The 26,986-nt window shown below is 46.6% G+C and overlaps 1 protein-coding gene across 4 annotated transcripts in view; it reads left to right on the top strand.

Moving 5' to 3' along the window:
• The window catches only part of ANKFY1 (ankyrin repeat and FYVE domain containing 1), a 912,707-nt gene that overhangs the window by 402,920 nt on the left and 482,801 nt on the right, over nucleotides 1-26,986 (top strand). For all 4 annotated transcript variants that reach the window (XM_069614723.1, XM_069614722.1, XM_069614721.1 and 1 more), the window contains 2 exons: nucleotides 1,375-1,579; nucleotides 19,747-19,815. In XM_069614723.1, the coding sequence (XP_069470824.1) occupies nucleotides 1,375-1,579; nucleotides 19,747-19,815 (274 nt within the window). The remainder of the gene's footprint in view (nucleotides 1-1,374; nucleotides 1,580-19,746; nucleotides 19,816-26,986) is intronic.

The following is a 26,986-nucleotide window of genomic DNA, read 5'->3' as shown; positions in this document are numbered from 1 at the left end:
GCCACATGGTCGTCCGCACATACCTTCACAAGATTTTACAACCTGGATTCCTCTTCTAGTCAAGAGACTAGGTTTGGCAAAGCCATATTACATTCTGTTCATTCCTAAAGGGAAACATGGCGTTTTTATTCCCACCTCCAATCACACACCACTGCTATGGGAGTCTATCAAAGATAAGGAATACGTCGGAGGACACAATCCCTTCGAAGAACAAGTTACTTCTTACCTGCTAACGTTCTTTCGATGGGATGTTCCTCCGACGTATTCCTTATCGCCCTTCCCATCCATCCCCGCAGTAATACTTCCCTTGTGGTTGCAGTTTACGCTCCTTCAAAGTCAATAACCAATTCATGCAGGACTTATCTTATGCTACAAAACGGAACTGAGCAACGGACGCTGCGCGTGGCTATTTATGGGCATGGTGACGTCAGCGCCGATACGGTGGCTGTCGAGGGACACCAACTCGACGGACGCCGATGTGCAGCGCCCTCTAGTGAGAAAAATGTTTCCGAGGCCAGCAAGCTGGAGACAAATTATCAAAGATAAGGAATACGTTGGAGGAACATCCCATCGAAAGAACGTTACCAGGTAAGAAGTAACTTGTTCTTCTCTGGCAGCCAATAAGAGAAATGTATATGATGAATTTCATGTTAACTTTGAAATGTAGATCTCTATCTCAGTCTGACATTCAATATTTTATTTTAACATTGCTAATAGATTAGGCTCTCTTATATGCCTCGGAATCAATACCATGAATGTACAATTTTATATCCATGCTTTTATACCATTAAATCTAAAAGATAAATCAGGACAGTTACTCTGTATCATTGTAAATTCATGCTAGTGGGAAGAAGGCCTAGCTTTTGTGTCATGCCGCCTCATACCACAAAAGACCACTTCAAGGCGCCACATGATGTAATTATGGAACCATGTGAGAAACCTTCAGTTTTTAGAAATATGTGACAATTAAAACAGTTAAATTTTTGTTATCACCCACTGTTGCCAAAGGTCAATTAAGCACATTTTTTGTGCCATATTTCTTGCCATAAAAATATAGATGGTAAGTTTAGGTACGGTATATAGTAAGGGGGCAAATAAATGCAAAGAATGTTTATAGAGCCGCGTTTTTCTTTTTATCATGTCTTTAATTAATGTCCGCTCAGCAAGAGCATGCCTGAATTATTACCACTGTTCTGTACAATTGTCTGTTTTACACTATTAAAAAATGATCTTTGTAATTCTTATGTATTGTAGTTTCCTAAACGTTCATTAAACGGAAAACAGGTTGTATAGTTGCTGCTAATGCTATTTGATTACAATACAGACTGCAATTTCCAAACTACTCATCTTTTGTTGTCTATTTTTCTGCAAAAGACGATCCTTTCTCTGCCAATTTTCTCATTAAAAATGGAGCCTGCGTAAATGCTGCTACTGTGGGAAATCAGGAGACACCGCTGCATCTTGTAGCATCAAAATGCCCCAAGAAATGCTCGCCTGATGTGATGTTTGAAATGGCACAGATTGCTGAATCACTTTCACAGGCAGGAGCCAACCCAAACATGCAAGACAGCAAAGGCCGGTGAGTTCTGTCATTGTTCATATGGTTCTTAAGACATGTTATGGGGTTTTCTACTGCATCTTTTCTTGGGCTTTTCTAATTTTACTTTTGTCATATTTAAAGACGTATCTAAATCGGGTGTTTGGTTTGATTGGCTGATGTTGTCAGACTCTCTGGTGTTCAGAGTTTAAAAATAGAATATCAAACTCTTTTTGTCAGTAAGGTTTCCTACGAGATTAGGATCTTTTAGTAATTTCTTGGCTGCTCCATAGTAAATCTGAACTACAGTAATCAAGATGAGATGTAACTGTAAGTAACACCTGTTGTACCCTCTTAGTATCTTGCACACCCGTTAACTCTGGGATAGAACTAAAAACTGCAGTCCTTTGTGAGAAACCTAGGGGTGTTCTCCCATTTAAACCCTGAAAGTCCTTTTTCAGGTGGCCAGGGGAGGGCCATCACTCTTGGATCCCAACCCTGGGGGTGGACCAGCGAAGGAGGATCACCTGGGTAGAGGAACCCAGGGTTGTCTGAAGGGGGATACCCTAGGTCAGATGCAGTATCCCGGATGCCTTGATGGGCTATGTTGATTCCTACAACTTTTATTCAGGAGTCGTGGCCTGTGATTCATATCCTGTCATTTGTGACCCAAAGGAGAGAAAGAGGGGAGTCAGTTCCCTGGAAAAGGGAAGGAAGAAGACCCAAGTGACACAAGGGCAGAGTTCCTGTATTCAGATTCCTCCATCCTCTAACTGTCAGAGTCATGAACCTCCTCAAGGCTCCTTTCCTATAATCACTCCGCAGACAACATTAAAAGATTGTCTTATGAATCAAGACCGCTCCTTGGAGGGGCAGCGGGAACGCAATCTCCCCTTCAATCTCATTCTACCCCAAACCCCTTTCCCTCCACTTTCAGGGGGCATTTTCAAACCCATACCATTACCCCCTCTCCGTGCCCAACAAATACTGGGACGTGGAAGAGGCATCCGGATGTAGTGCAGGTTTCCCATAGGTATAACATGGGGAATATAAGGAAAGCTGGCCGTAGTAAGAACTTAAGTTGTCACATTGCTAGTCAGGCAGAGTCAGGCTTTCCCTAATTATCACACACACCTGACTCCACTTGACTGCTTTTCCAACTATAAAAGGTGTGGTTCTGCACAGCTGAAGGACCGAGCTGGGTACGTTGTTTGGACCAGAGAAGCCACAGAACAGAGAGCAGCAGAGATGCTGCTCTCTGCTCCGTGACGCTGGCCCAGAGTTTCTGAGGGGCTGCAGCATGACCAGGTAGCCGTGTCTCCAGAGAGCCGGAGCATAACATCTTCAGGCTGCTGTTGGTGGGTAAAACATTGTTCGTTCCCTTGGGGTGGCTGCAGGCCTCAAGAGTGTCTGAGAGGCAGGTGGTGAGACCCTGGCCTTAGCCCTGCACAACCAAGAGGGGCCGGTTGTCACCCCGCTTGGGGGGGGGTGTGTGTGTGTGTGTGTGTGAAAAAAAAGCAGAAGAACATGTATGAAGCGGCACGGGGCAGAAAAGGGGATAGAAACGGAAACTAGTAGAGAAAGGACATTGAGAAATAGTTTGAGAGAAAGTGAGAGAAAGTCAGAAAGCAGAGCGCGCAAGGGACGCCAAGGAAAAGGACATCATTAAAGCGACCCGAAAAGAGAGAGAAGGGTGCAAACGACCCAGCATAGTGGAAGAAGGTGCCAGTGGGCACGGAGAGGTAAAGAAAGCGCAAGTGTGCAAGCGAAGGAAAGAAAGGTGCCAGTGGGCACGAAGCGGAGAGTGCACGTTTGCAGGTAAAGGAAAGAAAGGTGCCAGTGGGCATAAGAAAGAAAGCCAAGAAAACAAGAGGGGAACAAGAAAGGAGGGGTACAGAAAGCCCCTGAAGGAAAAAGTCAAGAGCAAGAAAACCAAAGAGAGGGTTTAAGGCTTGGAGTGGTCACGCTTAGGAGGAGAAAATAACCTGGCGTTTTGGAAAGTCTCTGATGCTAACCCTTTGAGAGAACTGTATATGAAAAACAAGGTACATCCTGACAAACTTAAATCGTATTTTCTTTTAAGCTCAAGGGGGGCCTGAGCTTATCTAGATAGAGAAAACTCGACATGTTTCAGTTCTCTAGGATTTATACGGAACTTTCTTCAGGAGTGCTGTCACTGTATCTGCAAGTGTTACAGTAAAAAAACAGCAACCACAACAACATTGGAGCGTTCTATCAGTGCATATTTCTTACGTTGATGAATCTTGTTGGTAGTGTTTAGAATTGAACTTCCTGCCTCACATAGGAACACATAATACACACAAAACATAGATAAAGTACCAGACTGACAAAATAGTTACCCTAATAGAGGTTCCATGAACAGTGCAAGTTAGCAAATGCTCCCTGCCCTGGTCACCGAATCAAATACCCGTCAACTAGACAGATGTTACTAGATTGCTTCTAACTTAAAGTGTCACGACTAAATGGACTGTTTTTTAGACAGCGTGTAATTGTTTTATGCCAAGTGAATGGGAATTGGCCCAACGCTTTTTTAAGCTAATGTGTTTTCAATTAAATTGATTATTAAAATGGACAGGGAGAAAAGAAAACACAATCGGAAGATATCAAAGAAATATTCCGGGACTTCTACCAGAACCTATATACTTCACAGCACCCAAATGAAAAGGAACAGGAGGCATACCTAAAAGATATATCAATTCCTACAGTAACACCAGCTGAAAAAGCAGCCCTTGAACAACCGATAACGACTGAAGAGGTCACTAAAGCTATAAGGGATCTTCCCAAAAATAAAGCGACCGGACCGGACGGCTTTACGGCGGCTTTCTACAAAACATTTGCGGACATATTAACGCCCTATCTAACAAACCTATTCAACACTTTCAAGAATTCGAACAACATCGCACCCTCCATGAATGAAGCAAAAATACTTGTCTTCCACAAAAAAGGAAAAGATCCGGAAAACCCGAGCTCATACCGCCCAATAGCCCTAATCAACGTGGACGCAAAACTCTACACAAAAGTAATAGCCAACAGGTTAGCTCCCCTGCTCCCTAAGCTGATCCACCAAGAACAATCGGGGTTTATCCCCAACAGAAAAACCCACGACAACATTAGGCGTATCGTGCATCTTATAGAGAAAGCGGGAATCATGGAAATTCCATCAGCAATTATTTCGATTGATGCGGAAAAAGCATTCGATCGAGTAGAATGGTCCATGCTGTTCGCGATTCTACGTAAAATGGGAATAGGCAATGATTTCATAAAGATGATCGGAGCCAATTACATTTCACCAATGGCCAGGATCGCAGTCAATGGGGAATTGTCGAACCCCATCAAAATAGGAAGGGGCACCAAGCAGGGGTGCCCCCTATCACCCCTACTCTACGCAATATTCCTCAAACCCTTTCTGGCAAAGATCAGAGCGGCCCCAGACATAAAGGGCATAGAAATGGGAGGCCATATGCATAAAACAACCGCCTACGCAGATGATATGATGATGACCCTTACAGAACCAATCAAGACCCTACCCCTACTAATTCAGCAGATAGAAGAATATGGAGCAATATCCGGACTACAAATAAATAAACAAAAATCGTCGGTAATGGCCCTGGTGGGAGATATAGAGGAGATTTACGAGACTACAAAAGACCTACGACTACAAACGGCAGAAGAAGGCGTGAGATACCTGGGAGTGACATTGACTCCAACCATGAAAAACCTCTACAAGGGGAACTACACAAAACTCCTAGACAATGTTAAAAGAGATCTGGACAGATGGAACCCGTTGTCAATCTCTTGGTGGGGCAGAATTACGGTCATTAAAATGACGATCCTTCCCAGACTGCTGTATTATTTCCAAGCTCTCCCCACTCGATTACCGAAGTCCTTCTTCAAGACTCTCACCAAAACAATAACCAAATATATATGGCAGGGTCAGTCACCGAGATTGTCACAACAGGCTCTCACGGCGCATAAAGCAGATGGAGGTATGGCGCTCCCCCACTTTAGGAAATACTACGAGGCGGCACAATTATGGGTCCTAAACGAATGGATCAAAGACTCATCAGAAAAATGGTGGGAAGCGCAGGATAGAGCAGTAGCAAGATCAAATTTGTGACACCTCCTATGGAGGAAACCCGAGCACAGACACCAAAACATCAAAATAAGTGAAGTTATGAGCACCACCATGGAAATTTGGGACAAAGCAACCAAAAAAACGCTCACGATAGACCCAGCCCCATTCATACCAATGTTTAATAACCCAGACTTCTCCAGCATTGGATCTTTCATGGATTCACATGCTTTGAATATTCCCCGTCGTCAGGCTGGGAATCCCCGGTACATTATATAGACCCTTTCCCGTAGGAAAACTTTTTTGACGCTTATGCGTCCTATCCACCTCGTTTTGTATCATGCGTGCCCGTACCGTCAGGACGTCATGATATAAATACAAGCCCCGCCCCCGCGCTCCCTCAGATTTTAACCGTCTTTCAAAGTAGTGGGATCCTCGTGTTTACTACTAGTGAAAACTAGGTTGTTCTTGTCTGTTTCGCGTCAGTGAAGTTCAAATTCTGGAGAATTATGTCTGGAAAGGCGTTATTTCGCCCGTGTGCAACCTGTGGCCTCAAAAAGGTTTATGAAGGAGACGGCCACATGGACTGTATCTACTGTCTCCACCCGCACCACACGGCGGATACATGTGAGATATGCCAGGTTTTCTCCCAAAAAACCCTTAAGGACCGTAAAAGAAGGCTGGTCGACTGGCTTAATGACGGAGCGGATGCCTACCCGGCTTCGGAAGTTGGCTCCACGGCCTCCAGGAGCAAGTCGGAGCCTCCATCGAAGAAGGTGCGGCCAGCAGAAATTCGCGCTGAGGACAAGCATAAGGGGAAACATGCTGGATCCTCCTCATCACATAAAAAGCCCTCCTCCTCCTCATCATCTAAGACGGAGAGGCTAGCGCTGTCTAAATCCTCCTCAGGGGACCGTCCCAGGTCTTCCGTGAGTCGAGAAGCTTCAGCCGGGAAGTCGGCATCGAAATCGACGACGAAGTCTAAGGGCTCGACGGCGACGACTTGCTCGTCGACCTCGGTGTCATTGACGATGCCTATTACCGTTCAAGCAGCAGCGGTTGGGATTCCTTCGTCGACGGAGACTCAGTCTATGGCTTGACTGCCTGAGGTCTATGACCCGATCCCCCCTGAGGTCTTACTGCAGCCAGACACGGCCTGCTCGGCGGAAGGGGAAGGTGACATGGTTCTGCAGCCATCGGATTTAGGCTTACGGCCTTCAACGTCGACGACGACGAGTGCGAGCGGGGGTATGGTACCTATATCATCCACGTTACTGACCCCCCAGACGGTTTTGTCTCTGGATGTGCTTAATACTCTTCAGAAGCTACTACAGCGGCTGGATACGCAGTTCCCTCAGCCTGGGACATCATCGTCACTTTTGTCTGTTCCTTCCGTCGACGAGCAAACTTGTACGGCTCGCTCGACGACGAAACACCCATCGGCTCCCCAGGCGGTGAAAGATCGTCCTCGAGCTCAGGAGGAGGGTGAGTTGTCGGAGTCCGACTCTATACGGGATGACTCGGGGTCAGACATCTCCCTGTCACCGTTGAGGGACCCGACATGGAATTCGGATGTAGAATTGGAGTCTACGAGGAGCCAGACACAGCCATCTCCCCCTGATGATGTGGGAGCCTTCCATGCAATGATGGGGAAAGCGTGTTCCGAATTCGGCTTGATTCCTGAGGAGCAGAGGAAAGACTGTTTCCTTTTTGACCATATGGGTCAAAGGAGAAAATCGGTATTTGCCATCCCAATCCTTGACCACGTGTGGCAAGAAGGTCTCAAGACGATGCGCCATCCGTTCTCGGAACCAGCCATAAAGGGACGGATCGAGAAAAAGTTTAAAGCTCCGGAGTCCACTCCAAAATGTCTAACATCACAGCCTCTGTCTGACTCGGTGGTGTCCGCGGCAGCGGCTAGGAAGGCCAGGGTCCAGCAAAAATGTTCAACGCCACCGGAAAGCGAGGCTAGGAGGCAGGACGCCTTTGGAAAGAAGGTGCTCTCGGTCGGAGCGACGACGGGAAGAGCAGCCAATTCCTTAGCGATCGTGTCACGATATGATAGGGAAATGTGGCACAAATTAGCCCCTATCCTAGAACACCTGCCAGACGAACACCGGAAAGCAGCTATGTTACTGGTGCGGGACGGCGAAGAGGCCTCGAACCACGCTATTAATATCGCCGTTGACCTAGCAGAGTCTGGTTTCAAACAAATCAACCATGGAGTAGTGCTTCGTCGACGAGCGTGGCTCAAATGTACTACTTTCCATCCTGAAGTACAGTACAAAGTCCTGGACATGCCATGCGAAGGGGAACACCTGTTTGGAGAAAAGGTTGATGAAAGGGATGAAAGAAGACACGGATACTGCTAGGTCCCTCGGCGCCCTTCAAACGGGTAGAAATTTTCGCTCTTTTCGCCCCTTCAGAGGTGCTTCTGGAAACTCCCGCTTTGGAGCTTCGAGGGACCATGGATTTAACAGGCCCTCGTACTCTTCACAAGGGTTCAGACGAGCGTCCCAGTCGGCACGAAGAAGCAGGGACTATCAAGCCTCCAGGCGGCGAGGCTCAGGTCCGTCGTCAACGAAGAACAAGCAAACCAGCAACCAATGACGGCCTTCGGAACGTCCTGGGGGGTCGAGTCTCTCATCACTTCGACCGATGGAAATGCATCACCAAAGATCGATGGGTCCTAGACACGATTCGCATGGGTCATGCGCTGCAATTCAAAGACAAGCCTCCGCGTCTTCCGCCTTTATTCTCGACACAGCCCCACCTCCAAATCCTACGACAAGAGGCAGCGCTTATGTTGCGAAAAGGGGCGGTAGAGAGAGTTCCTGTGGCACAGGAAGGACAAGGAGTTTATTCCAGGTTCTTTGTTGTCAAAAAGCCAAACGGCAAATGGAGGCCCATTCTCGACCTGAGGGTACTCAACAAGTGGCTAAAGAGCCAAAAATTCAAAATGCTAAAACTCCAAGAGGTTATCAGATCGGTGCAACCCATGGACTATCTATCATCACTAGACCTTCAGGATGCTTATTTTCACATCCCAATACGCCCACGACACAGGAGATATTTAAGATTCGTCGTCGGGAGAAAGCATTTTCAGTTCAAGGTCCTCCGGTTCGGGCTCAAGTCCTCCCCCAGGACGTTCACCAAGTGCTTGGCCCCTATAGCGGCCCATTTAAGGAAGGATGGTCATCATGTCTATCCATATCTAGACGACTGGCTAGTCAGAGGGTCATCCAAGGAACAAACACGAGACAGTCTACGAGCCACAATGTCCATCTTACAGGAACTGGGCTTCGCAATAAACTTCAACAAGTCCTCAGTAGAGCCTTCGAGGACCTTGGTCTTTCTAGGAGCGGAGTTTCATACACACACAAGCCTGGTGAAACCATCCAGCGAAAGAATTCAAAAACTTCAAAACAAGGCGTCGGAATGGAGAGGCGGTACCACGGTCTCTGTGCGCAAGTACATGTCCCTGCTAGGGACCATGTCGTCCTGCATTCCGTTAATAAACAACTGCCGTCTGTTTATGAGGCCTTGCCAGGAATTTCTAGCGGACCGTTGGGCGCAGAGCAGAGGTCGCTGGTCCGACAGACTGGTCGTCGACAAACAACTAGTTCAAGCACTCGGCTGGTGGAAAGTGTCTACTCATCTAACGAAAGGGATGCCTCTACTGGAACCAGAGTTCCAAAAGACGGTGGTGACGGATGCATCGCTGAGCGGATGGGGAGCTCATCTGGATACGTTACAGGTACAAGGCCAGTGGTCTTTGCAGGAGTCCTCCCTGCATATCAACCTGCTAGAACTGAGAGCAGTGCGATGGGCTCTGAAGTCTTTTCTTCCGCAACTGAGGGACTCGGTGGTGCGTGTCATGACGGACAACACCACTACGATGTTCTACTTGAGGAAGCAAGGAGGGACACGTTCCAGGTCCCTATCGACGGAGGCACAGAAAATCTGGCATTGGGCCCTGCAACACAACATGCAAATCTTAGCGTTTCACCTACCAGGAGTGAAAAACGTGGAAGCCGATGCCCTCAGCAGAGAAATGAACGAAGTTCACGAATGGGTGCTGAACGACCAACAACTTCAACAGGTATTCAAGGAATGGGGACGCCCTTCCATAGACCTGTTTGCAACGAAGAACAACAAGAAATGCCATCAGTACGCAAGCAGATGGCCTCAGCAGGGCTCACTGGGGGATGCGTTCTCATTCCCATGGACGAACAAATTCCTGTACGCATTCCCTCCTTTTCCCCTTGTCCGGAGGACGTTGCAATGGATCCTCAGGTACCCATGTCGGGTAATTCTGGTGGCCCCATACTGGGCCAGACAGGTGTGGTTTTCAGACCTACTACACTTAGCGGTGGCGGAACCGATGAGATTCCAGAAGACCCCCGACCTTCTGTCTCGACAGGAGGGTGTCGTTTGGCATCACGACCCGGACAGCCTCAAGTTGACGGCCTGGCTCCTGACTTCGCCGAATTTGGTCGGCTAACGATTCCGGAGGACTGTCGACGTATCCTGCAAGCGGCAAGAGCACCTTCCACAAACGCCTCATACGCGTACAAATGGAAAAGTTTCTGTCAATGGTGTGAGGATCAACCAGGTTTGGCCCCGCAATCGATTAAGCCGGAACAGCTCCTTCCATACTTGCTGTTATTAGCTCAAAAGGGCCTGTCGGTGTCGTCAATAAAAGTACACCTAGCAGCCATTTCCAGGTTTACTCGTCGACGGCACTCGGCACCATTGTTCAGCGACCGCCTGATTAAGCACTTCCTTAAAGGCCTCTTTCGGAGTTTCCCTCCAGAGAAGAAATTTCCACCGGAGTGGAGCCTCAATCTGGTCTTAACGTCTCTTATGAAACCTCCTTTTGAGCCAATGTCATCATCGTCTCTAAAGTTTCTGTCGTGGAAATTGGCCTTCCTGGTGGCCATCACTTCAGCCCGACGTATTTCAGAAGTTCAGGCTCTAATGGTGGACCCACCATACTTACGATTTTTCAAGACCAAGGTAGTCCTAGCCACTAACCCACAGTTCATACCAAAAGCTCCTTCGGTGTTTCATAAACATTCTTCTATCGTGTTGCCTACGTTTTTTCCGGAGCCATGCTCGGGAGCGGAGCGCGTGCTACACACATTGGATGTAAAAAGGGCTCTCAAGTTTTATCTTCATCGTACGCAACCGTTCAGAGAAACGAGACAGCTGTTCGTGGCCTATGGTGTGGGTGCTAGAGGAAAAGCCATTTCAAAGCAAGGACTATCAAGATGGGTGTCATCTACCATTTCGTACTGCCATTCCAGGGCAGGGAAGCCTCTTCTACGACGGCCAAGAGCTCATTCAACTAGAGCAGCGGCATCGTCGACGGCACTGTGGGCCGGAGTCCCTCTAGGGGACATATGCATGGCGGCTACCTGGGCGGCTACACACACCTTTACCCGCCATTACTGCCTGTCGCAGCAACATGCCGAAGACACCCGGATGGGACAGACAGTGCTTCGACACCTATTCCAATAAGGTAAGCCCCGGCTGCGGGGTTGCATCCTGTGGAATTTATGACTGTATGTGGTTCGTTTTCCTATGTTAACTATTACTGATGTATACATGATCATAGGGAACGGCCTTTGTGAAAAAAGTATATGGGTTTGCATGCACGCCTCCTCTTGGGGGTGGTACTGCTATGTAATCTATTCAAAGCATGTGAATCCATGAAAGATCCAATGCTGGAGAAGGGAATAGTTTCTTACCTGTAACTCCATTTCTCCAGCATTGGTATCTTTCATGGATTCACATGCGCCCACCTGCCTCCCCTGATCATGCAAACCGGTTTCCCCACTGCTTTGGGGGCCGAAATATGAGGGAGCGCGGGGGCGGGGCTTGTATTTATATCATGACGTCCTGACGGTACGGGCACGCATGATACAAAACGAGGTGGATAGGACGCATAAGCGTCGAAAAAGTTTTCCTACGGGAAAGGGTCTATATAATGTACCGGGGATTCCCAGCCTGACGACGGGGAATATTCAAAGCATGTGAATCCATGAAAGATACCAATGCTGGAGAAATGGAGTTACAGGTAAGAAACTATTCCCTTCCCCCCCCGGCGTGGAAAAAGGAACATTCCAGAAATGGCGAGACGCGGGCTGCACAAAAGTGGGAGACATGTTCGAGGGACTGCAGATCAGAACATTCGCAGACTGCCAGGAGCTGCTAGGCCTCACGGAAAAGGACAGGTTCCAGTATGAACAAATCCTCCACTGGCTCACATCGCCAAGAATCACCAAGGCATTGACAAGGGATCTCACTCCATTTGAGACGTACATGCTGACCCAGACGGGTGAAAGGAAATTCGTATCCACCCTATACAAATTCATAAACGTCCAGGAAGAAAATATAACATTACACTACATGAAAAAATGGGAAATTGCGAGGGAACAATGGACATACCTCTGGCTAATAATCCCAAAATGGACACGAGCGATACAAACGAGGGAAGCTTGGACCTAAGTAATGATCAAATGGCATTACACCCCGGAAAGACTGCACAAAATGTTCCCGACAGTACAAGGGAAATGCTGGAGGGGATGCAACACAATGGGAACATGGAGACACATCTGGTGGGACTGTAAAGAACTACAACACTTTTGGGCGGAAGTGAGGAAGCAAATGCAAGAACTGTTCAAAGGCACAGATAGCCTAGGAGAAGTAGTATGGATGTCTGGCATGTGGCCCCCTCGAGATAAGACTCTCACCAAGATGCAAAAACTGAACTTTATGGGCCTTCTAATAGCTGCGTGGCTAGCAATTGCACAGAAATGAAAACAAAAGACCCCTCCAACCACACAAGAATGGCTCCACAGGATATGGACCTATGTAGCAATGGAGAGAATCCCATATAATCTCCAAGGGGACAAACGGCGCTTTGCAACGGACTGGGGAGACACCATTGAATATCTGCAAAGCGACTACATGCTCCAATGGTGTCCTCACAACCTACGTATTCTGGACATGTTCACAGGGTAAGATTGATCCATCTAGGGAACGCAGAAGAACAGCAAGATTGACAACCAGTGCAGAGGTAGAGGGGTGTGAAGGGGGATGAGAGTCCCGATGTTTTATGTTTAAAGAAATGCCAATAAAAAAAATTTGAGAAAAATAAAATAATAATTTTGTAATTTTTACAGCGCAAATTTAATGAATGTTGACTGTAAGTTGTTGATATGAGCTAACTACCTCTAATGTATAACAATATTACTTTCCTAATAAAAGGTAGAGCTACTACTCAGGTAGTAAAATTGGGTTTCCCCAGTCTATAGTTTATTGGAGCAAAGGAAGTGGTCATCTACCTGCTATACCTGTTGTACTAGAGCCCCGTTTACAATTCACTTTAAGTTAATTTAGCAACTAAGACCACATCACAGCATGATGATATTGTGCAAAGTACCAGTAGTTACGTCTTTCATGGAAGGAGTCAAACAATCTAACCTCTAGTGGTTCAGCCGCACCAGGGTGGGATCTAAACATATGCCAAGATGGGGAACTCCCGTCCCCTGCACACTGTCTGAGATCTGTGAAAACAGATAGATAATTTAACCATATGGATATGACCATATGCAGTTATTTGGTTTTTGGTACCTTAGTTCTATACAATAGGTAAAGACAGATTTGTTCATACAAAAAAATTAATGAGTGACAATTTCCAAATTTGACACAAGAACTTGAAATGTGTTCTTAATTAGATGGCCCTACGCGTTTCGAGCTTTCACTCTTCATCAGGGGCAGACAATAGATAATTCACAGATTCTTGTGTCTTTATAGTGTTTCTATTCAAAAAAGATTCTGAAGAAATGGATAACGTCTTTCGGCGTATATAAAGAAACAGGATTCATCCAAGGGAACGGTCACTAACTTGGATCAAAGGTTGTGTGGTTGAACTCAGGTCATGGCTGTGAATGAGAAATGATTCCCGGTGGACCACGGTCTCGGGCATAGGTGAAGAACCCAAACCAAGCAGATTGCTTGTTCAATTATACGCTTATTCAAACAGCGCTGTGGAGGTACCGATGCAGGAGTCAACTCGTTCGGCGCCGGGCCAGTCGGACTCGGAAGATGCTTTCCCGTCCTATCAGCCCACGCCTGTGGCGGCATCAACGCAGAAGGTCTCGGCATCAACACCCGTGGCGCGGATTCCAGCGTCGAAGTCCCTGGCGGTCTCGACGTCTATGTTTTCGATGACTTCAGTGTCGAGGCCCTCTGCGCCATCAGTAATGTGTCTGGGGAGTTTCATGGGGCTTCCTCTACATCTGGGAGGCTGGTATTGGGCCCCAGGCCCTCTTCTGTCACTTTGATTGGGTTTTCTGAACCTTTGCCTGACATATTTGAAGAAGAGGAACGGTCGGAGATTGAAGACCCTGCTTCTCAGGATGACACTCCGGGATTGTTGGGTGACAGTCCCTTGGAGGAGTTGAGGCAGACCCTCCATGATGCCAGTGTCCTGGATACTTCTCCGGAAGTTGAGTTTGGTAGGCCTGACCCTGGGGCTCATGCAGAATCTTCCTACAGGCGGCTCATGTCTAGGGCTGCCAAATAACTGGGGTGATCGAGTCCTCCTGAGGATTTTATTCAGGATGACCTTACTGACATCTTGGACCAAGGTCCCCCCTCTGACCCGGTATTGCCCTTCCATCTTACATTGCAAAAAAGGGTGCCCCGGATTCACTTCCGGCGGTCAATAGGAATTTGTCAAAAAAGTACTGCCATCTGTTAGCAACCCCAGCTATTTGTCTACTCACCCCATTCCGGAGAGTTTGTTGGTGCAGGCGGCTACGGCCACCTCGAGGCAGAAGGCGTACCCTACCATCCCTCCGGAAAGGGACGACAAAAGCTTCGACGGATGGGCTCGGAAGGTCTTTTTCTTCAGGGAGCATGGCACTGAAAGCTGCCAACTCCACATGTGCCTTGGCAAGATTTACACACACTCTGTGAAACTGTGCTTCCTTAGCGGCTGAGCAAATTCCCGAGGGGGAGGAAAGGGATGGCTTCCTGCGTGACGGCAAGGATGCTGTGTGTGAATCCCTCCAGTCGGGTTTGGACACGGCAGACTGTCCTGCGCAGATTTGCGTGTTTGCGGAAGTCGGGGTTTGCTCCTGATGTGCAAGCCCGTCTTCTGAACATGCCCTTTGATGGCGTTCATTTATTGGCAGCAAGGCTGACGAGAGCCTTGAGAGGTTGCAGACCTCCAAAGCTTCAGCGAAGTCTTTGAGCGCTGCAGTACGTCAACCTCCACCTTTTCGTCCTAGGGGACAGCAATGGAGGGGAGGTTCCTTTTCGTTTCTACTCCTCGTTTGGTAGATCGAGAGGAGCTGCCAATCAAAGGGGCCAACATAAGGGTACCCATGGTGGACGAGGTACTTGGGGTGCCAAAGCCGCTCGGGCAGTTACCTCTTTGCCCTCAGGCACTGCCGCAGCCGCTCCAGATCAGTCATGAGGCCATGTCCCATGGTTCGCCGGTTGGGGGCAGACTTGCGCAGAATCTTGGAGAATGGCGTGCCATTACTTCAGATGGGTGGGTTCTGGATATCATAGCCCACGGCTACTGCCTTCCTTTCCTTCAGTGGCCTCGTGATAATACACTGGGGAAGCTCTCTTTGAAGCATCCAGATCCTCTCCTTGCGCAGGAAATCCTATCCCTGCTGGAGAAAGGTGCCATAGAACTGTAGCCTCTAGCGTAGAGAAACAAGGGATGGTATTCTCCTTATTTTTTAATCCCCAAGAAAGACGGGGAATTGAGACCCATCATGGACTTGCGTTGGTTGAACAAGCTTCTAAGGAAGGACAAGTTCAAGATGGTCACTCTTTCTCAGGTCCTCCAGGCCCTTCAACTTCAGGATTGGTTGGTGTCTCTTAACCTCAAGGATGCTTACTTTCATGTGCTGTTTCATCCCAAGTACCTGAGGTTCGCGGCTGGCGACTCGCACTTTCAGTTTCGGGTCCTGCCATTCAGATTGACCTCCGCCCTGAGGGTCTTCACCAAGCTGATGGTGGTTGTGGCAGCGTACCTCAGGAGAGGGGGGGATTCACATCTACCCCTACCTGGACAATTGGCTGATAAGGGCGCATTCTCCGTCACCTGCCATTCCCTTCACAAGCTGTGCTTCTCCCTAAATTTAAAGAAGTCGCATTTGACACTTTCCCAGCAGCTCCAATATATCGGAGCAGTGCTCGACACGTCCCTGGGGTAGTGTTCGCCTCCCCAGGTGAGGGCTCATCACATTCTGCAGATGGTGGACAAGTTTCAATGTGCCCAGAGTCTCCCGGCTTTAGAATTCTTAAAGTTGCTCATCCTCATGGCGTCCTGCATTTTTCTGGTGCTAGAGGCTAGACTGCGGATAAGATCCCTGCAGTGGGCTCTCAAGATGCAGTGGTCGCAGTTCTCCGGCAAGATGTCGGGTCCCGTTCAGATTCCACTCTCGGTGGCTCAGGATCTTCTATGGTGGGCTGACGAAGGAAATCTGATGAAGTGAAGGGGGCACCGTTTTGGCAACCATGGCCGGAGGTGACGATCATGACGGATGCATCCCTCACATGATGGGGTGCTCATGCCAATGAGTTGACAGCCAGCGGCCGTTGGCTCCGTCGGAGTCCAGACTCCACATCAATCTGTTAGAGCTGAGAGCCATCAGGCTGGCCTTGAAGGCTTTTCTGCCCTCTGTGTGGGGGAAGACTGTCCTGATTATGACGGACAACACAGTGGCCATGCATTACCTCAACAAAAAGGTGGAGGGCAGGGTCACTCCCGTTATGCAGGGAGGCGATGCAGCTCTGGTTCTGGGCCATCCAACAGGAAATATTGATCTCGGCAGTTAATCTGGCCGGAGATGAAAACGCGGCGGCAGAAGCTCTGAGCAGGCAGAGCACAGTCTCTCGCGAGTGCGAGTTGGCTCAGGAAGTCCTTTTGGAGATCTTCGCCCTTTGGGGTACCCCGCAAGTGGATGTCTTCGCCACCAGCGTCAACCTGAAGTGCGAGAGATTCTGCTCACAGGAATTTCCGCCAAGAGGAGCCTTAGGGGGCGCGTTTGTAGTGGAGTGGTCCTTTCCACTGCTGTACGCGTTTCCTCCAGTCCCTGTCATTCCTCAGGTGTTGCGGGGGTTACGGAGGTTCGGTTCCCGAATGATCCTCATTGCTCCGGATTGGGCCAGGAGAGTGTGGTACCCGGACCTTCTCGACATGTCCATCTGCCCTACACATCGTCTTCCCTACCGAGACGATCTGCTCTCACGGGAGGGGGGTCAGGTTCTCCATCCAGAGGTCAGGTCTCTCAACCTTCATGCTTGGTATCTGAAAGGTTGAGATACAAGGATTGGGACCTCCCGGATGACGTGATGGAGGTGTTGGTTTCGGCCAGGCGGCCCGCAACAAAATCCCTGTAACATTGCCGTTGGCGGAAGTTCTGCGATTGGTGCAGGGGTCAGAATGTGGATCCTTTCCAGTGTTCCTTCCAATGGTGTTGTCTTTTCTGCTTTCTTTAGCCCACAGGGGCCTTCAAGTGGGTACCATTAAGGATTACCTGGCAACGCTGTCTATATTTATGTGCACGTCTGAAGAGTGTAGTTACTTTAAAAATCCTTTGGTTTCACAGTTTCTGAAAGGGCTGTCTAATGTGTTTCCACCGTCCCCTTTCCAGGTGCCGGGTTGGGATTTGAATTTGGTTTTAAAGTTTCTGATGGGAGCTCTGTTTGAGCCCTTACACTCTTGTCCGTTGAGACTGTTGTCTTTTAAAACTGTGTTTTTGGTTGCGGTTACTTCCGCCTGCTGAGTGAGTGAATTGAAGGCACTCTCTGCCAAGCCAGCCTTTACTGTTTTCCACAAGGACAGGGTTGTCCTGCGAGTGCGGCCTTCGTTTATTCCGAAGGTTGTATCTGAATTTCATTTGAGCCAGAAGGTGATTCTTCTGGCTTTTTATCCTCCTCTGCATCCTGGTAAAGAAGAGTAGAGGCTCCATAGTTTGGATCCTAGGAGAGCTTTGAGCTTTTATCGTTCACGTATGTTCCGGGTCAGAGTGGACTCTCAGCTCTTTGTAGGTTATGCTGGAAACTGCTTGGGTCAGGCTGTTTTCAAACAGACCTTGTCCAGATGGATTGTTTTGCCTATCACTGAGTGCTACCGTTTGGCGGGGAAGGACCCTCCGGTAGGATTACGGGTTCACTCTACTAGGGGTGTGGCTGCCTCCACTGCTCTACAAAGGGGTGTTCCTATTCGGAATATTTGTGAAGCAGCCACATGGGCCTCGGTCCATACGTTTGTAAAACACTTTTCCTTGGACTCCATCCATGGCCAGGATTTGGCCTTTGGTAAGGCAGTCCTCTAGTCAGCCATTTGATTGGGTACTCTAAATTTTACAGGCTAAATTATTTCCCTCCTCCATAGTGTGGTACTGCTTTGGGAGTCTGTCATAGATGTGGAATACGTCGGAGGACACAATCCCTTCGAAGAACAAGTTACTTACCAAACTGGTAACATTCTTTCGATGGGATGTTCCTCTGACGTATTCCACATCGCCCTCCCAGCCTGCCCCTCTGGAGAATTTCGTTTGTGATTACAGCTTCCATTTCCACAAGGCTATAGGCTGTTATACTGGCAGGAGACTGGTGTTGCACGTTCTGGGGAAAAAAACGAAACTGAGGCAACGGGAGCCGTGCGTCCTATATATAACATCCGGCGAAGTTGACCCTCGACGGAGGCCCTCGAGGGACATCGGCTGAACGCCATCGACGCAAGACGCCCTCTGCTGAAAAGTTTCCGAAGTGCACAGCTGTGGACATTACATGTCATAGATGTGCACTACGTCGGAGGAACATTCCATCGAAAGAATGTTACCAGTTTGGTAAGTAACTTGTTCTTCTTTTGATTAGCATAAATAGGTGCTGCGCCACTGCCAGTTTTAGTGGTTTGAAAAGTAGTTTTCTGCCTTCAAAGCTACTTGCATTAAAATGGCAACTAAATGTGTTAGTCTTCAAACATCTAGAACTACACCTTAAATCCATGCTTCAGTGTTGCATCAAATAGCTATCCTAACAGTGCCATTTAATTTATACCAATCACTTCACTAAGATGGATGAATGTGTTGCAGACCTTGTCTGGGGAAGAACCTTTTATCAAAGTCAATAAAATAGGGTATTCCTTCTGATACCTCCTAAAATGATCTCATGCTAAATGTAATTTCTACCTTGCATGCTAATCATGCAATTGAATTACCAAATGTATTTAATGATCCAGCACCTTCTGCTGAAAGAAGCGGCCACGTTTTTTATGTCCAAACGCATTGGTGCGTTAGAGTTAGAAAAAAACAGAACTTATTTGTAGCATTTGGTCACTCTTTTGAAAATGGACCATACAAGTCAGGAATATCATAATACATTGTTATATAAGCAAACAGGCTGTTGCATGTTAGCCCCAAGTGCATAATGCACTTAGTGGTAACTTAGCTAGAGTGGCTTTCTTTTTAAATATCCCATTGCAGGATATTTGCAAATTAACAGTGAAGTTGACTATAATGAACATTACTGCAATTATTTGAATGGAAGCCTGGCAATGTCAGCGGGGTAAGAAAAGCTCAATAATTTACTTAGTACCTCATTAAACTCAAAACCGTCATCATAGTGGCAAAAATAGTTAAAGCACAGATTGAAGCCGGATAACAAGAATCACCTACTTGTAGTAATAGCATTGAGATGGATATCATTCTAGATTTTGATCCAACCTGCCCAGCCTTCTTGTGAGGTTGAAGGAATATACATAGAGACTTTCATAATCATTTGTGTGCAAAGAGTTGTCAAAATGTGAACAGTGATGTGTGGCGCATTGTAAGTTTATGGTTGTTGTCATAAAGGAATCGCATTATAAAAATCCCTATGAATGACTCCCAATCATTGTTTCTCACAAAACATACAAGTCTACCATTAGTTATCACTATAATGCATAGCTTGTGAATATAAAACAGATAACAGCTGCAGATCCTATGTGATAGGTATGTCATTTGTTTTTTTTTAAACAATTTGGCTTGTTTGCTTTTCGATAATAACTGATTTGTTTGTTTTTATTTCTCCATAGGACACCATTACATGCATCAATTATTTCAAAAAATGAGCAGGTTTTTCACCAGCTTCTCGAGTGCAAACAGTGAGTATTTGATGGACATGATGTTGAGATGTGCATAATAAGCCTCTATTTACCTGTGTCATTGGAAAACTCATGTACCTTTTTATTTGTATGGACATTGACGTGTACCTCACAATGGTGGGGTATTTATACGTATATCAGTGCTACATCCACTTGGTAAATCCAATTGTGAGAACTTCAAAAAGGTAGCCTGAAGAACTAGTTTGTATTTTGATTGTTTCTTTTATTTTTATCAGTTCTATTTTGAAAAAAAACATGAGACATGTGTTTTTCCCACTGAGGCCTTTTATCGTGTCGTCTGCATGCTAACAGGTATATGTATATATGGAGCGGTGCTACGTGTTTTCGCCACCGTGAAATTTCTAGTTTGCATTTTAAACATGCAGTTTTCACCGTGGTAGTTTACGTCGTTTAATTTTTTTTATCGGGGGTCCTCCCCAGACCCCAGTCTAACCCACCCCACCACCTCATCCTGTCACCCACCACCCCCAAGTCACCCAACACATTTACGTTTAAAAAAAAAGACAAACGACCACTGTAAAAACAGCACGTTTAAAATGCAAACATGCAGTTTCATGGCAGCGAAACCACAGCATACAATATGGAGTTCATGTGATTATAACGTTTTAGTCAAGTATGATATAGGCATTGTTTGGAAGTAAAACAAGAATTGCATACCTGAAACCTTTGAGTTCCTAGAGTGCTGGAGCCATTAATAAATGCTTCCAGCATGGATCCCTGGGATTCAAGGGTATCCCTCCTCAGCCCCAATTTTGAACATATGTATACACCTAATGACAGAACAGGACTGATTTTCACCAGCTGAAACCACGTCTAGGCTGTGGGCCTGGAGTGCAACCTGTATCAGTACAATGACACTGCACGCTGTAGTGGTGCTGAACACGCCACATATTGCCACACACTGTGAATGGTTGTGGACAACTGGTCCATGGAGCATGCTGCAGGACACGCTGCTATACCAGCCAGATCTGGCAAGTATTCTGGTGTGTGTTTTTGCAGAGGTGTGAAAATGTATTTGACTGCTGATTCGTGAGTAAGGCTGCTAGGCTGCACCAATACCACCTAGAAGGTAGTACGTTAGGTGCAGACCTCTGGTGACCATCTCTTTATGTTTCTTTATTCTTTATTGTAAAACCCAAGGTCGGTTGACCCCATTGACAACCTAAACACTAGGGCTAATAATCATGGAATGCAACAAGAGTGTCCAAGGTTGAGGAAAGATGCACTACAAACTATAATAAAACAAACATTTCACTTTATCCAAAAATTGGCGTCTCCCCAAACAACAAATAATGTCATACATGTGTCAATGATTACAAAAATCAAAGTCCCCTACCTCGCAAGTAAATCAACAAACTAAATCCTGTCCTTGCCTGGTCGACAAGGTCACACAACCTCGACCTCTCTGCGGCATTCGACCTAGTGGACCACAAGACCCTCACCTCACACCTCTCCCACTCCGCACATTTCTCTGACCAAGCCACCTCCTGGATAACCTCATTTCTTGAAGGGAGGGCCATGAAAGTCTTTTCAAACATTTCGAGCGCAACACCATCCATAATACACTGCGGTGTCCCTCAAGGCTCCTGTACAGCACCTACGCTTTACAATCTATTCACTAAGCCCCTATTCGAGAAACTTGATGCACTTGGGATTGCCTACACCAACTACGCCGACGACACCCAAGTGCTCCTCCCTCTATCAGGCTCATACCACAAAGACGCCCTAGCTCTAAAACTCATATATGCCACCATTCAAGCCTGGATGGCCACTAACGGCCTATGTCTTAACGGGGATAAGACTGAAATCCTTATCCTCGGCCAAAAATCCACACTGGCCAGGCTAGACAGCTGCTATGCCAATTTCAACATCGACAACTGCACTATCCCAGTCCTATCCTCTGTGAAAACGCTAGGGGTCTACATTGATGCAACCCTGTCCATGGACAAACAAGTTAGTGCCATTGTCTCCGCATCTGCACTAAGCACTAAACTCATCAACGCCATTAAACCATTCCTTTCCAAAGAAAACTGCCTTTCAATAGCAAGAGCTACCATAGGCGCTAAACTTGACTATTGCAATGCACTTCTAGCCGGCACCTCTGAAAAAAACCTAAACAAACTCCAGGTCACCCAAAATAACGCTCTAAGAGCAGCATTAAACATCTCCAAAAGGGACCACATCTCACTGGCAAGGCAATCAGTTCACTGGCTCCCTGTCAAAGAACGCATCACCTTCAAGGTACTGACTACTACCCACAAATGTATCCACCACACTGCACCATCATATCTCTCAGACACCATTCTCAGACAGACCTCATCCAGACCTACCAGACTCTGCTACACTAACCAACTCACTGTACCACGCATCCACAAGATTACAGCCGGGGGGCTGGGTTTCCCCTACATAGCACCAAAACTTTGGAATAATCTCCCCCACGCTCTAAGAGCAGAAGGCTCCCTCACAGCGTTTAGAAAAAAACTCAAAACCTCTCTCTTTAACTAAAATTCCTCTACCTACTGCCATTCAGGCACACACTGCTAACTATTGCTACTGCCCAAACTGTATGCATGTATGCCTCTGTATGCTGTAACTAAGACGCGCTTTCCCTGTAACCAGCGCTATTCTGTAACCAGCGCCACGATGCCTCAGGGCTGATTCTGTGCGCTTAACAAATGCGAATAAATAAATAAATAAATAAATAAATACAAAACATGTAACATACACACAATCAATTCCTGAATTAATTTAATCAAGAAATCATAATAGATACTTAAACAACTCAATCCATTTTTAAAGTTGTAGTTCCATAACATCAATGCAACAAATTACATTTTGCACTCAGAACAGTCTACTAAAAGAGACAACATCAAATCTTAGTCTTCTGTAACAAGCTCATGTGGGGTCCTAATTAAATCCACCCTGCACTAGTTTCAACCATGTCTCTATGGTAGGGCTGGTTTTCATCAGGACTGGAAAATCTATGTTTCAATTGTCCAAGAAATCTTGTTCTTGTCCAGTGACAGGCGACTCACGGGGGTCCTGTGGATTAAGAACACACAACAGAAATCAGTGTGTTAGGGGGAAACTAATACCTAATGTTTGATAAGAATGACCAAAAAAAGCCCAACAAATGTTCGTGGTATTCATTGTTCCAAGACTGTTCTGTGAATGGAATGCCTTGTCATGAAAGAAAGGAGACACCTACAAAAATGCCACCATAGTAGTATAAGTATAGAAACATCGTTGTCCCAAAACTCTGGAATCAGGATAGGTGATAAATAAGCTGTTGAGAAAGTCAGATGGTTAAATTCCACTTACAGTTTGTCTCGACAGGAGAAGCATGCTAAGGGCATGAAGAAGAATTCCGTTCTAAATGTCTTAGGTGGGTGGACGACAACGGGGAGACCTCTTCCCCAATCTGGATTCTAAAAAACACAATATAATGTAGCATTAGTCTGCACCAATTGAGAGCGCTGCGGATTAGACATTTTTTAAGTACTTTGAGAACAAGAAGCAAATGCCAATGGGGAATCCCACACGCTTACCCGACAGAGGATTTAGCCCAGTCAGAGGTACTGTCAGGGAACCCCGTACTCAATGGATATTTGCAGAGCACATCACACATCATGACGAGTGCCATCCACTGGTGGAATTCGGCAAAGTCCCAATGTGGAATGGTTTAGAGTGTGCAAAGACCAAGAGCTGCAATTGCAACAAATCAATATAAACTGACTGTGAATCAGTAAAACAAGAGGGGGCCGTAACTGCGCGCTTACCCGATATTAGTGGATCGTAATGGAATGCAGATACACAGAAATAGGGAGTGCCTGCCTAGGAAGCCGAGGTGGCTAAGCTTGGACGCGCTGGGCGCAACTGCAGGAAAAGGAAATGGTTCACTGTGGCAAGGGTTGCTGATGGACAATTTGAGTCAACTTCACCTAGTGGATAAACGTAGCTGCAACTGGGGAGGTGGAAAAGTGGGCTTGCAAGGGACAAAACCCATGAAGTCGAGATCGGGAGAGTGACATTGCAGATCCGTGCCGAGCAACAGATTGAATCTACTGGGAATATGAGGAAGCCTTGAAATAATCGGTAGACACGCACATGACCGTGCCAAAGACATGCAAGGAGGACTGAGGAGGTCCTTATGAAGTTTGCATCGTTGCCTGGCAACTTCGCTAAACTTTGCATCCAAATTGGCGAGGCGGCGGAAGGTGAACATAGGTGATCTAGGTGTCTGCACCAATATATTCAATAACTGCATTATCAAGAGCATTGCATTAACACAAAACCAGAGGAAACATCGGGGCTTACCAAGCAGCATTGCCTCCTCTGCTGCCGTCCCAAACCAAGCTGCGCCGTATCCTGCGAAGCCAAAGCACTACGCCTCTCCCAATCTCTGGAGAAGCTCAGTTGCCCCCTATTTTTTATGACCGGCAGCTATCAGAATCCCCACAGTTTTAACAACTTCTTTTATCTGAACCATCTGAAGGAGCACAGATCCGGCGTAAGTCTTTGTTACAGCACCATGCCTTGCTTCTTGGAGGATCGGGGGGCTGGAGGAGCTGAGAGTATGGTGGGGCTCTGATGCAAGCCTGGCTTTCTATGCCCCCCACCAGGTTCCATGCAACATCTTAACTGAATCCATTGGGTCTTTTTGCTTCATTGGGAGCTACCTAGACTCGGGTGATAAAAATCCCCTAGGAGAAATGAGTAAAGTAGCTGATCAGGATTGCTCTGTTCTGAGCCATGTTGCCAAAGCCTACCGGGGGCAATAAGGCTGATTCTGTCCTGAACAAAAATAAGGGTAGCTTTCAGACCGTTGTGGATAACGTGACAAATAGAATCCCGCAACTTGAAGACCTGGTGTTTGCTGCAACACTGACGTGACTGGTCATCTAGTGCCATTAGTACTGCTACCACCGCCAATGCTGCTGACAATATTTTGGCTGAATTTTTTTTTATTTATTTTTATTGAATGTTATAGTTTATTAAAAATCTTTTCACTCAACTAATTGATCATTTATTTCTTTTAAAATACAAATTGTTTCTACTTCCAACTGGAAAGCAATCTTATGAATTGAAAGTCTGTTATTTGTCCCTTTATGACTTGAGGAGATGGAGAGGAGGTCCCAAGCACGGCCCGCACTTCAACCATCCATTTTTAAGTACCCGGAACGTTCACGCCGAAGTATGTGATGTATGATGAGCAAATAAACCAGCAGAGAGCCGCAGCAGTGCTCTGTCCAGTACCAATTAGAAGAACCACACCTATTGGCGTACTGACACTGAAGAAAACATGGACCGTAGGGTATCCATTGAGAAAACCATATCAACAAAATAAACGGAATGAAGATCGTCTGAGTACAGTCCCTGAAGAAGCCAAAAAGGTCTTAATGGAAGACGAATGGTGATGCCACAAGAACCCGGACTGACTCACATATAGAAGATATAACGACCTGAGAATGATAAAAAGAGACGAAACGCCATGAATAAGGGACATCGCGAACCTAAAGTAAAAGGACGATTTCAAATGTAAGAAGCTTATGCCATGAGCATGACGAAGATATTTGACCAGTTTACGCATGTACATATGCTTGGAACCGCAAGAAAGCTAAGAAAATCGTGCAGCTTGCTATGCTTAGTAGTAAGATAGTTTGCGGCAAGTGCCACCTATACATATCTACCTCAAAAGAAGCACGTTATATAAGTATACTTCCATTATGCAAAAGAGCAGAATCAACCAAAGGTTACTGGAGGCCGCATGAGGAGAGCTTGATATTTAACAAATCAAGAATAAAAGGCAGAAGCGAAACTCAGCAGAGACAAATCGTGCCAAAAAGCCAAGGTCATATCAGCTAAAATAGACAAACAGTAGCTACAATTAATGAAGCAAAGAACAGAATATCCTGCTCAGAAAGGTCAAGATAAGAAGCAGAAGGCAGGTGGTGGCCAAAACGAAAATCAAATACACGAATTACATGGAGAAAAAGGCAAATTTACGGTGTCTGAATCACGTGACCAGCCGAGCGAGGAGAAGGGGGACATTCACACCTACGCATGGCAGTGGGCCAGGCGAAGATATCAGAACTGTTCCAGACAGGAGACACAGTCTCGAGGCCAACCACAGTGAACTAATTGACACATGACCATTGAAGCAGTGATTGATTGTAGCAATAATTGGGGGAAGGCCGGGGGAGCTGAAGGGCACCCTGCACCTGGCCGACTATTCTGCATGCTGCTAGGCAAAATGGAAAGGTATGAGTGGGGTTGGTGCCAACCCAATCATAGTGGACCAAGTAATCTAGGGTCGTATAGTTAGTAGGACCAATGGAACGTCGTACTCTTGGTGACATCTACAGTAGCCATTTTGAAGGAAGGGCTTAGATGCCCCACCTGACTGTGTTTACCCAATCCCTTTACTCCATTACCATATACAGATATAGTACCTATATTAAAGTTACCTTCCTAGATACCAATAGAATTGCATGCCAACTTTTAAGCGTTACACGTCAGTGATGACGAGTTTTTAGTATAAATTATGTGTTTTTTATGAAGTTCGTTGGAGTTGTGAAGCAAGAAGGAAGATCACGCAACTGCTGATATTCATGAAACTCCCTGTTGTTTGTACTTGTCATTAAACGGACTCCCTTTGCCAAACCATTGAATTGTGATTATTGATTTGATGCTTGAGTATTAATCTGCATCCCCATCCAGCTCACGGGTGCTGCTATTCCATCTTAAAGTGCTATTGGGCAACCCCCAGCTTTATGGGCCGGTTGGGGTCCTGGTGCACAGAGATTATAGAGTTCCAGAAGTGCATGACTCTGAATGTCAACATTCTGTTGTTTCCGCTTAGAATTTGGGCCCAACGCAGTCTTGATTCGCCTTGCACTCTCATTTGAGGCAACATCTCGTTGAACAATTGTTGTTTTCCTTCAAGCGCCGTGTACTCCATAATAATATGATGTAAAGTCTTGATTTCGTCTTGTTGGAGGCAAAATCTGCAGAAAGCCAATGTCACTGGCAGCTGTTTAGACTTGGCCAATACTTCTCTAGTCGGAAGCAGGTTAAGCCGTAGCCTCAGAAAGGTGTCTCGCATTACTCGGTCCGGAAATCTTTGCAAATACTGAGGCAATTGGTTCAC

The sequence above is a fragment of the Ambystoma mexicanum genome, chromosome 9 (genome assembly GCF_040938575.1).
Source record: "Ambystoma mexicanum isolate Mex_15411 chromosome 9, UKY_AmexF1_1, whole genome shotgun sequence".
Taxonomy (NCBI): Eukaryota; Metazoa; Chordata; class Amphibia; order Caudata; family Ambystomatidae; genus Ambystoma; species Ambystoma mexicanum.
Note: the sequence above shows the minus strand (reverse complement) of the source record. Positions and strands in the feature narration are given on the sequence as shown.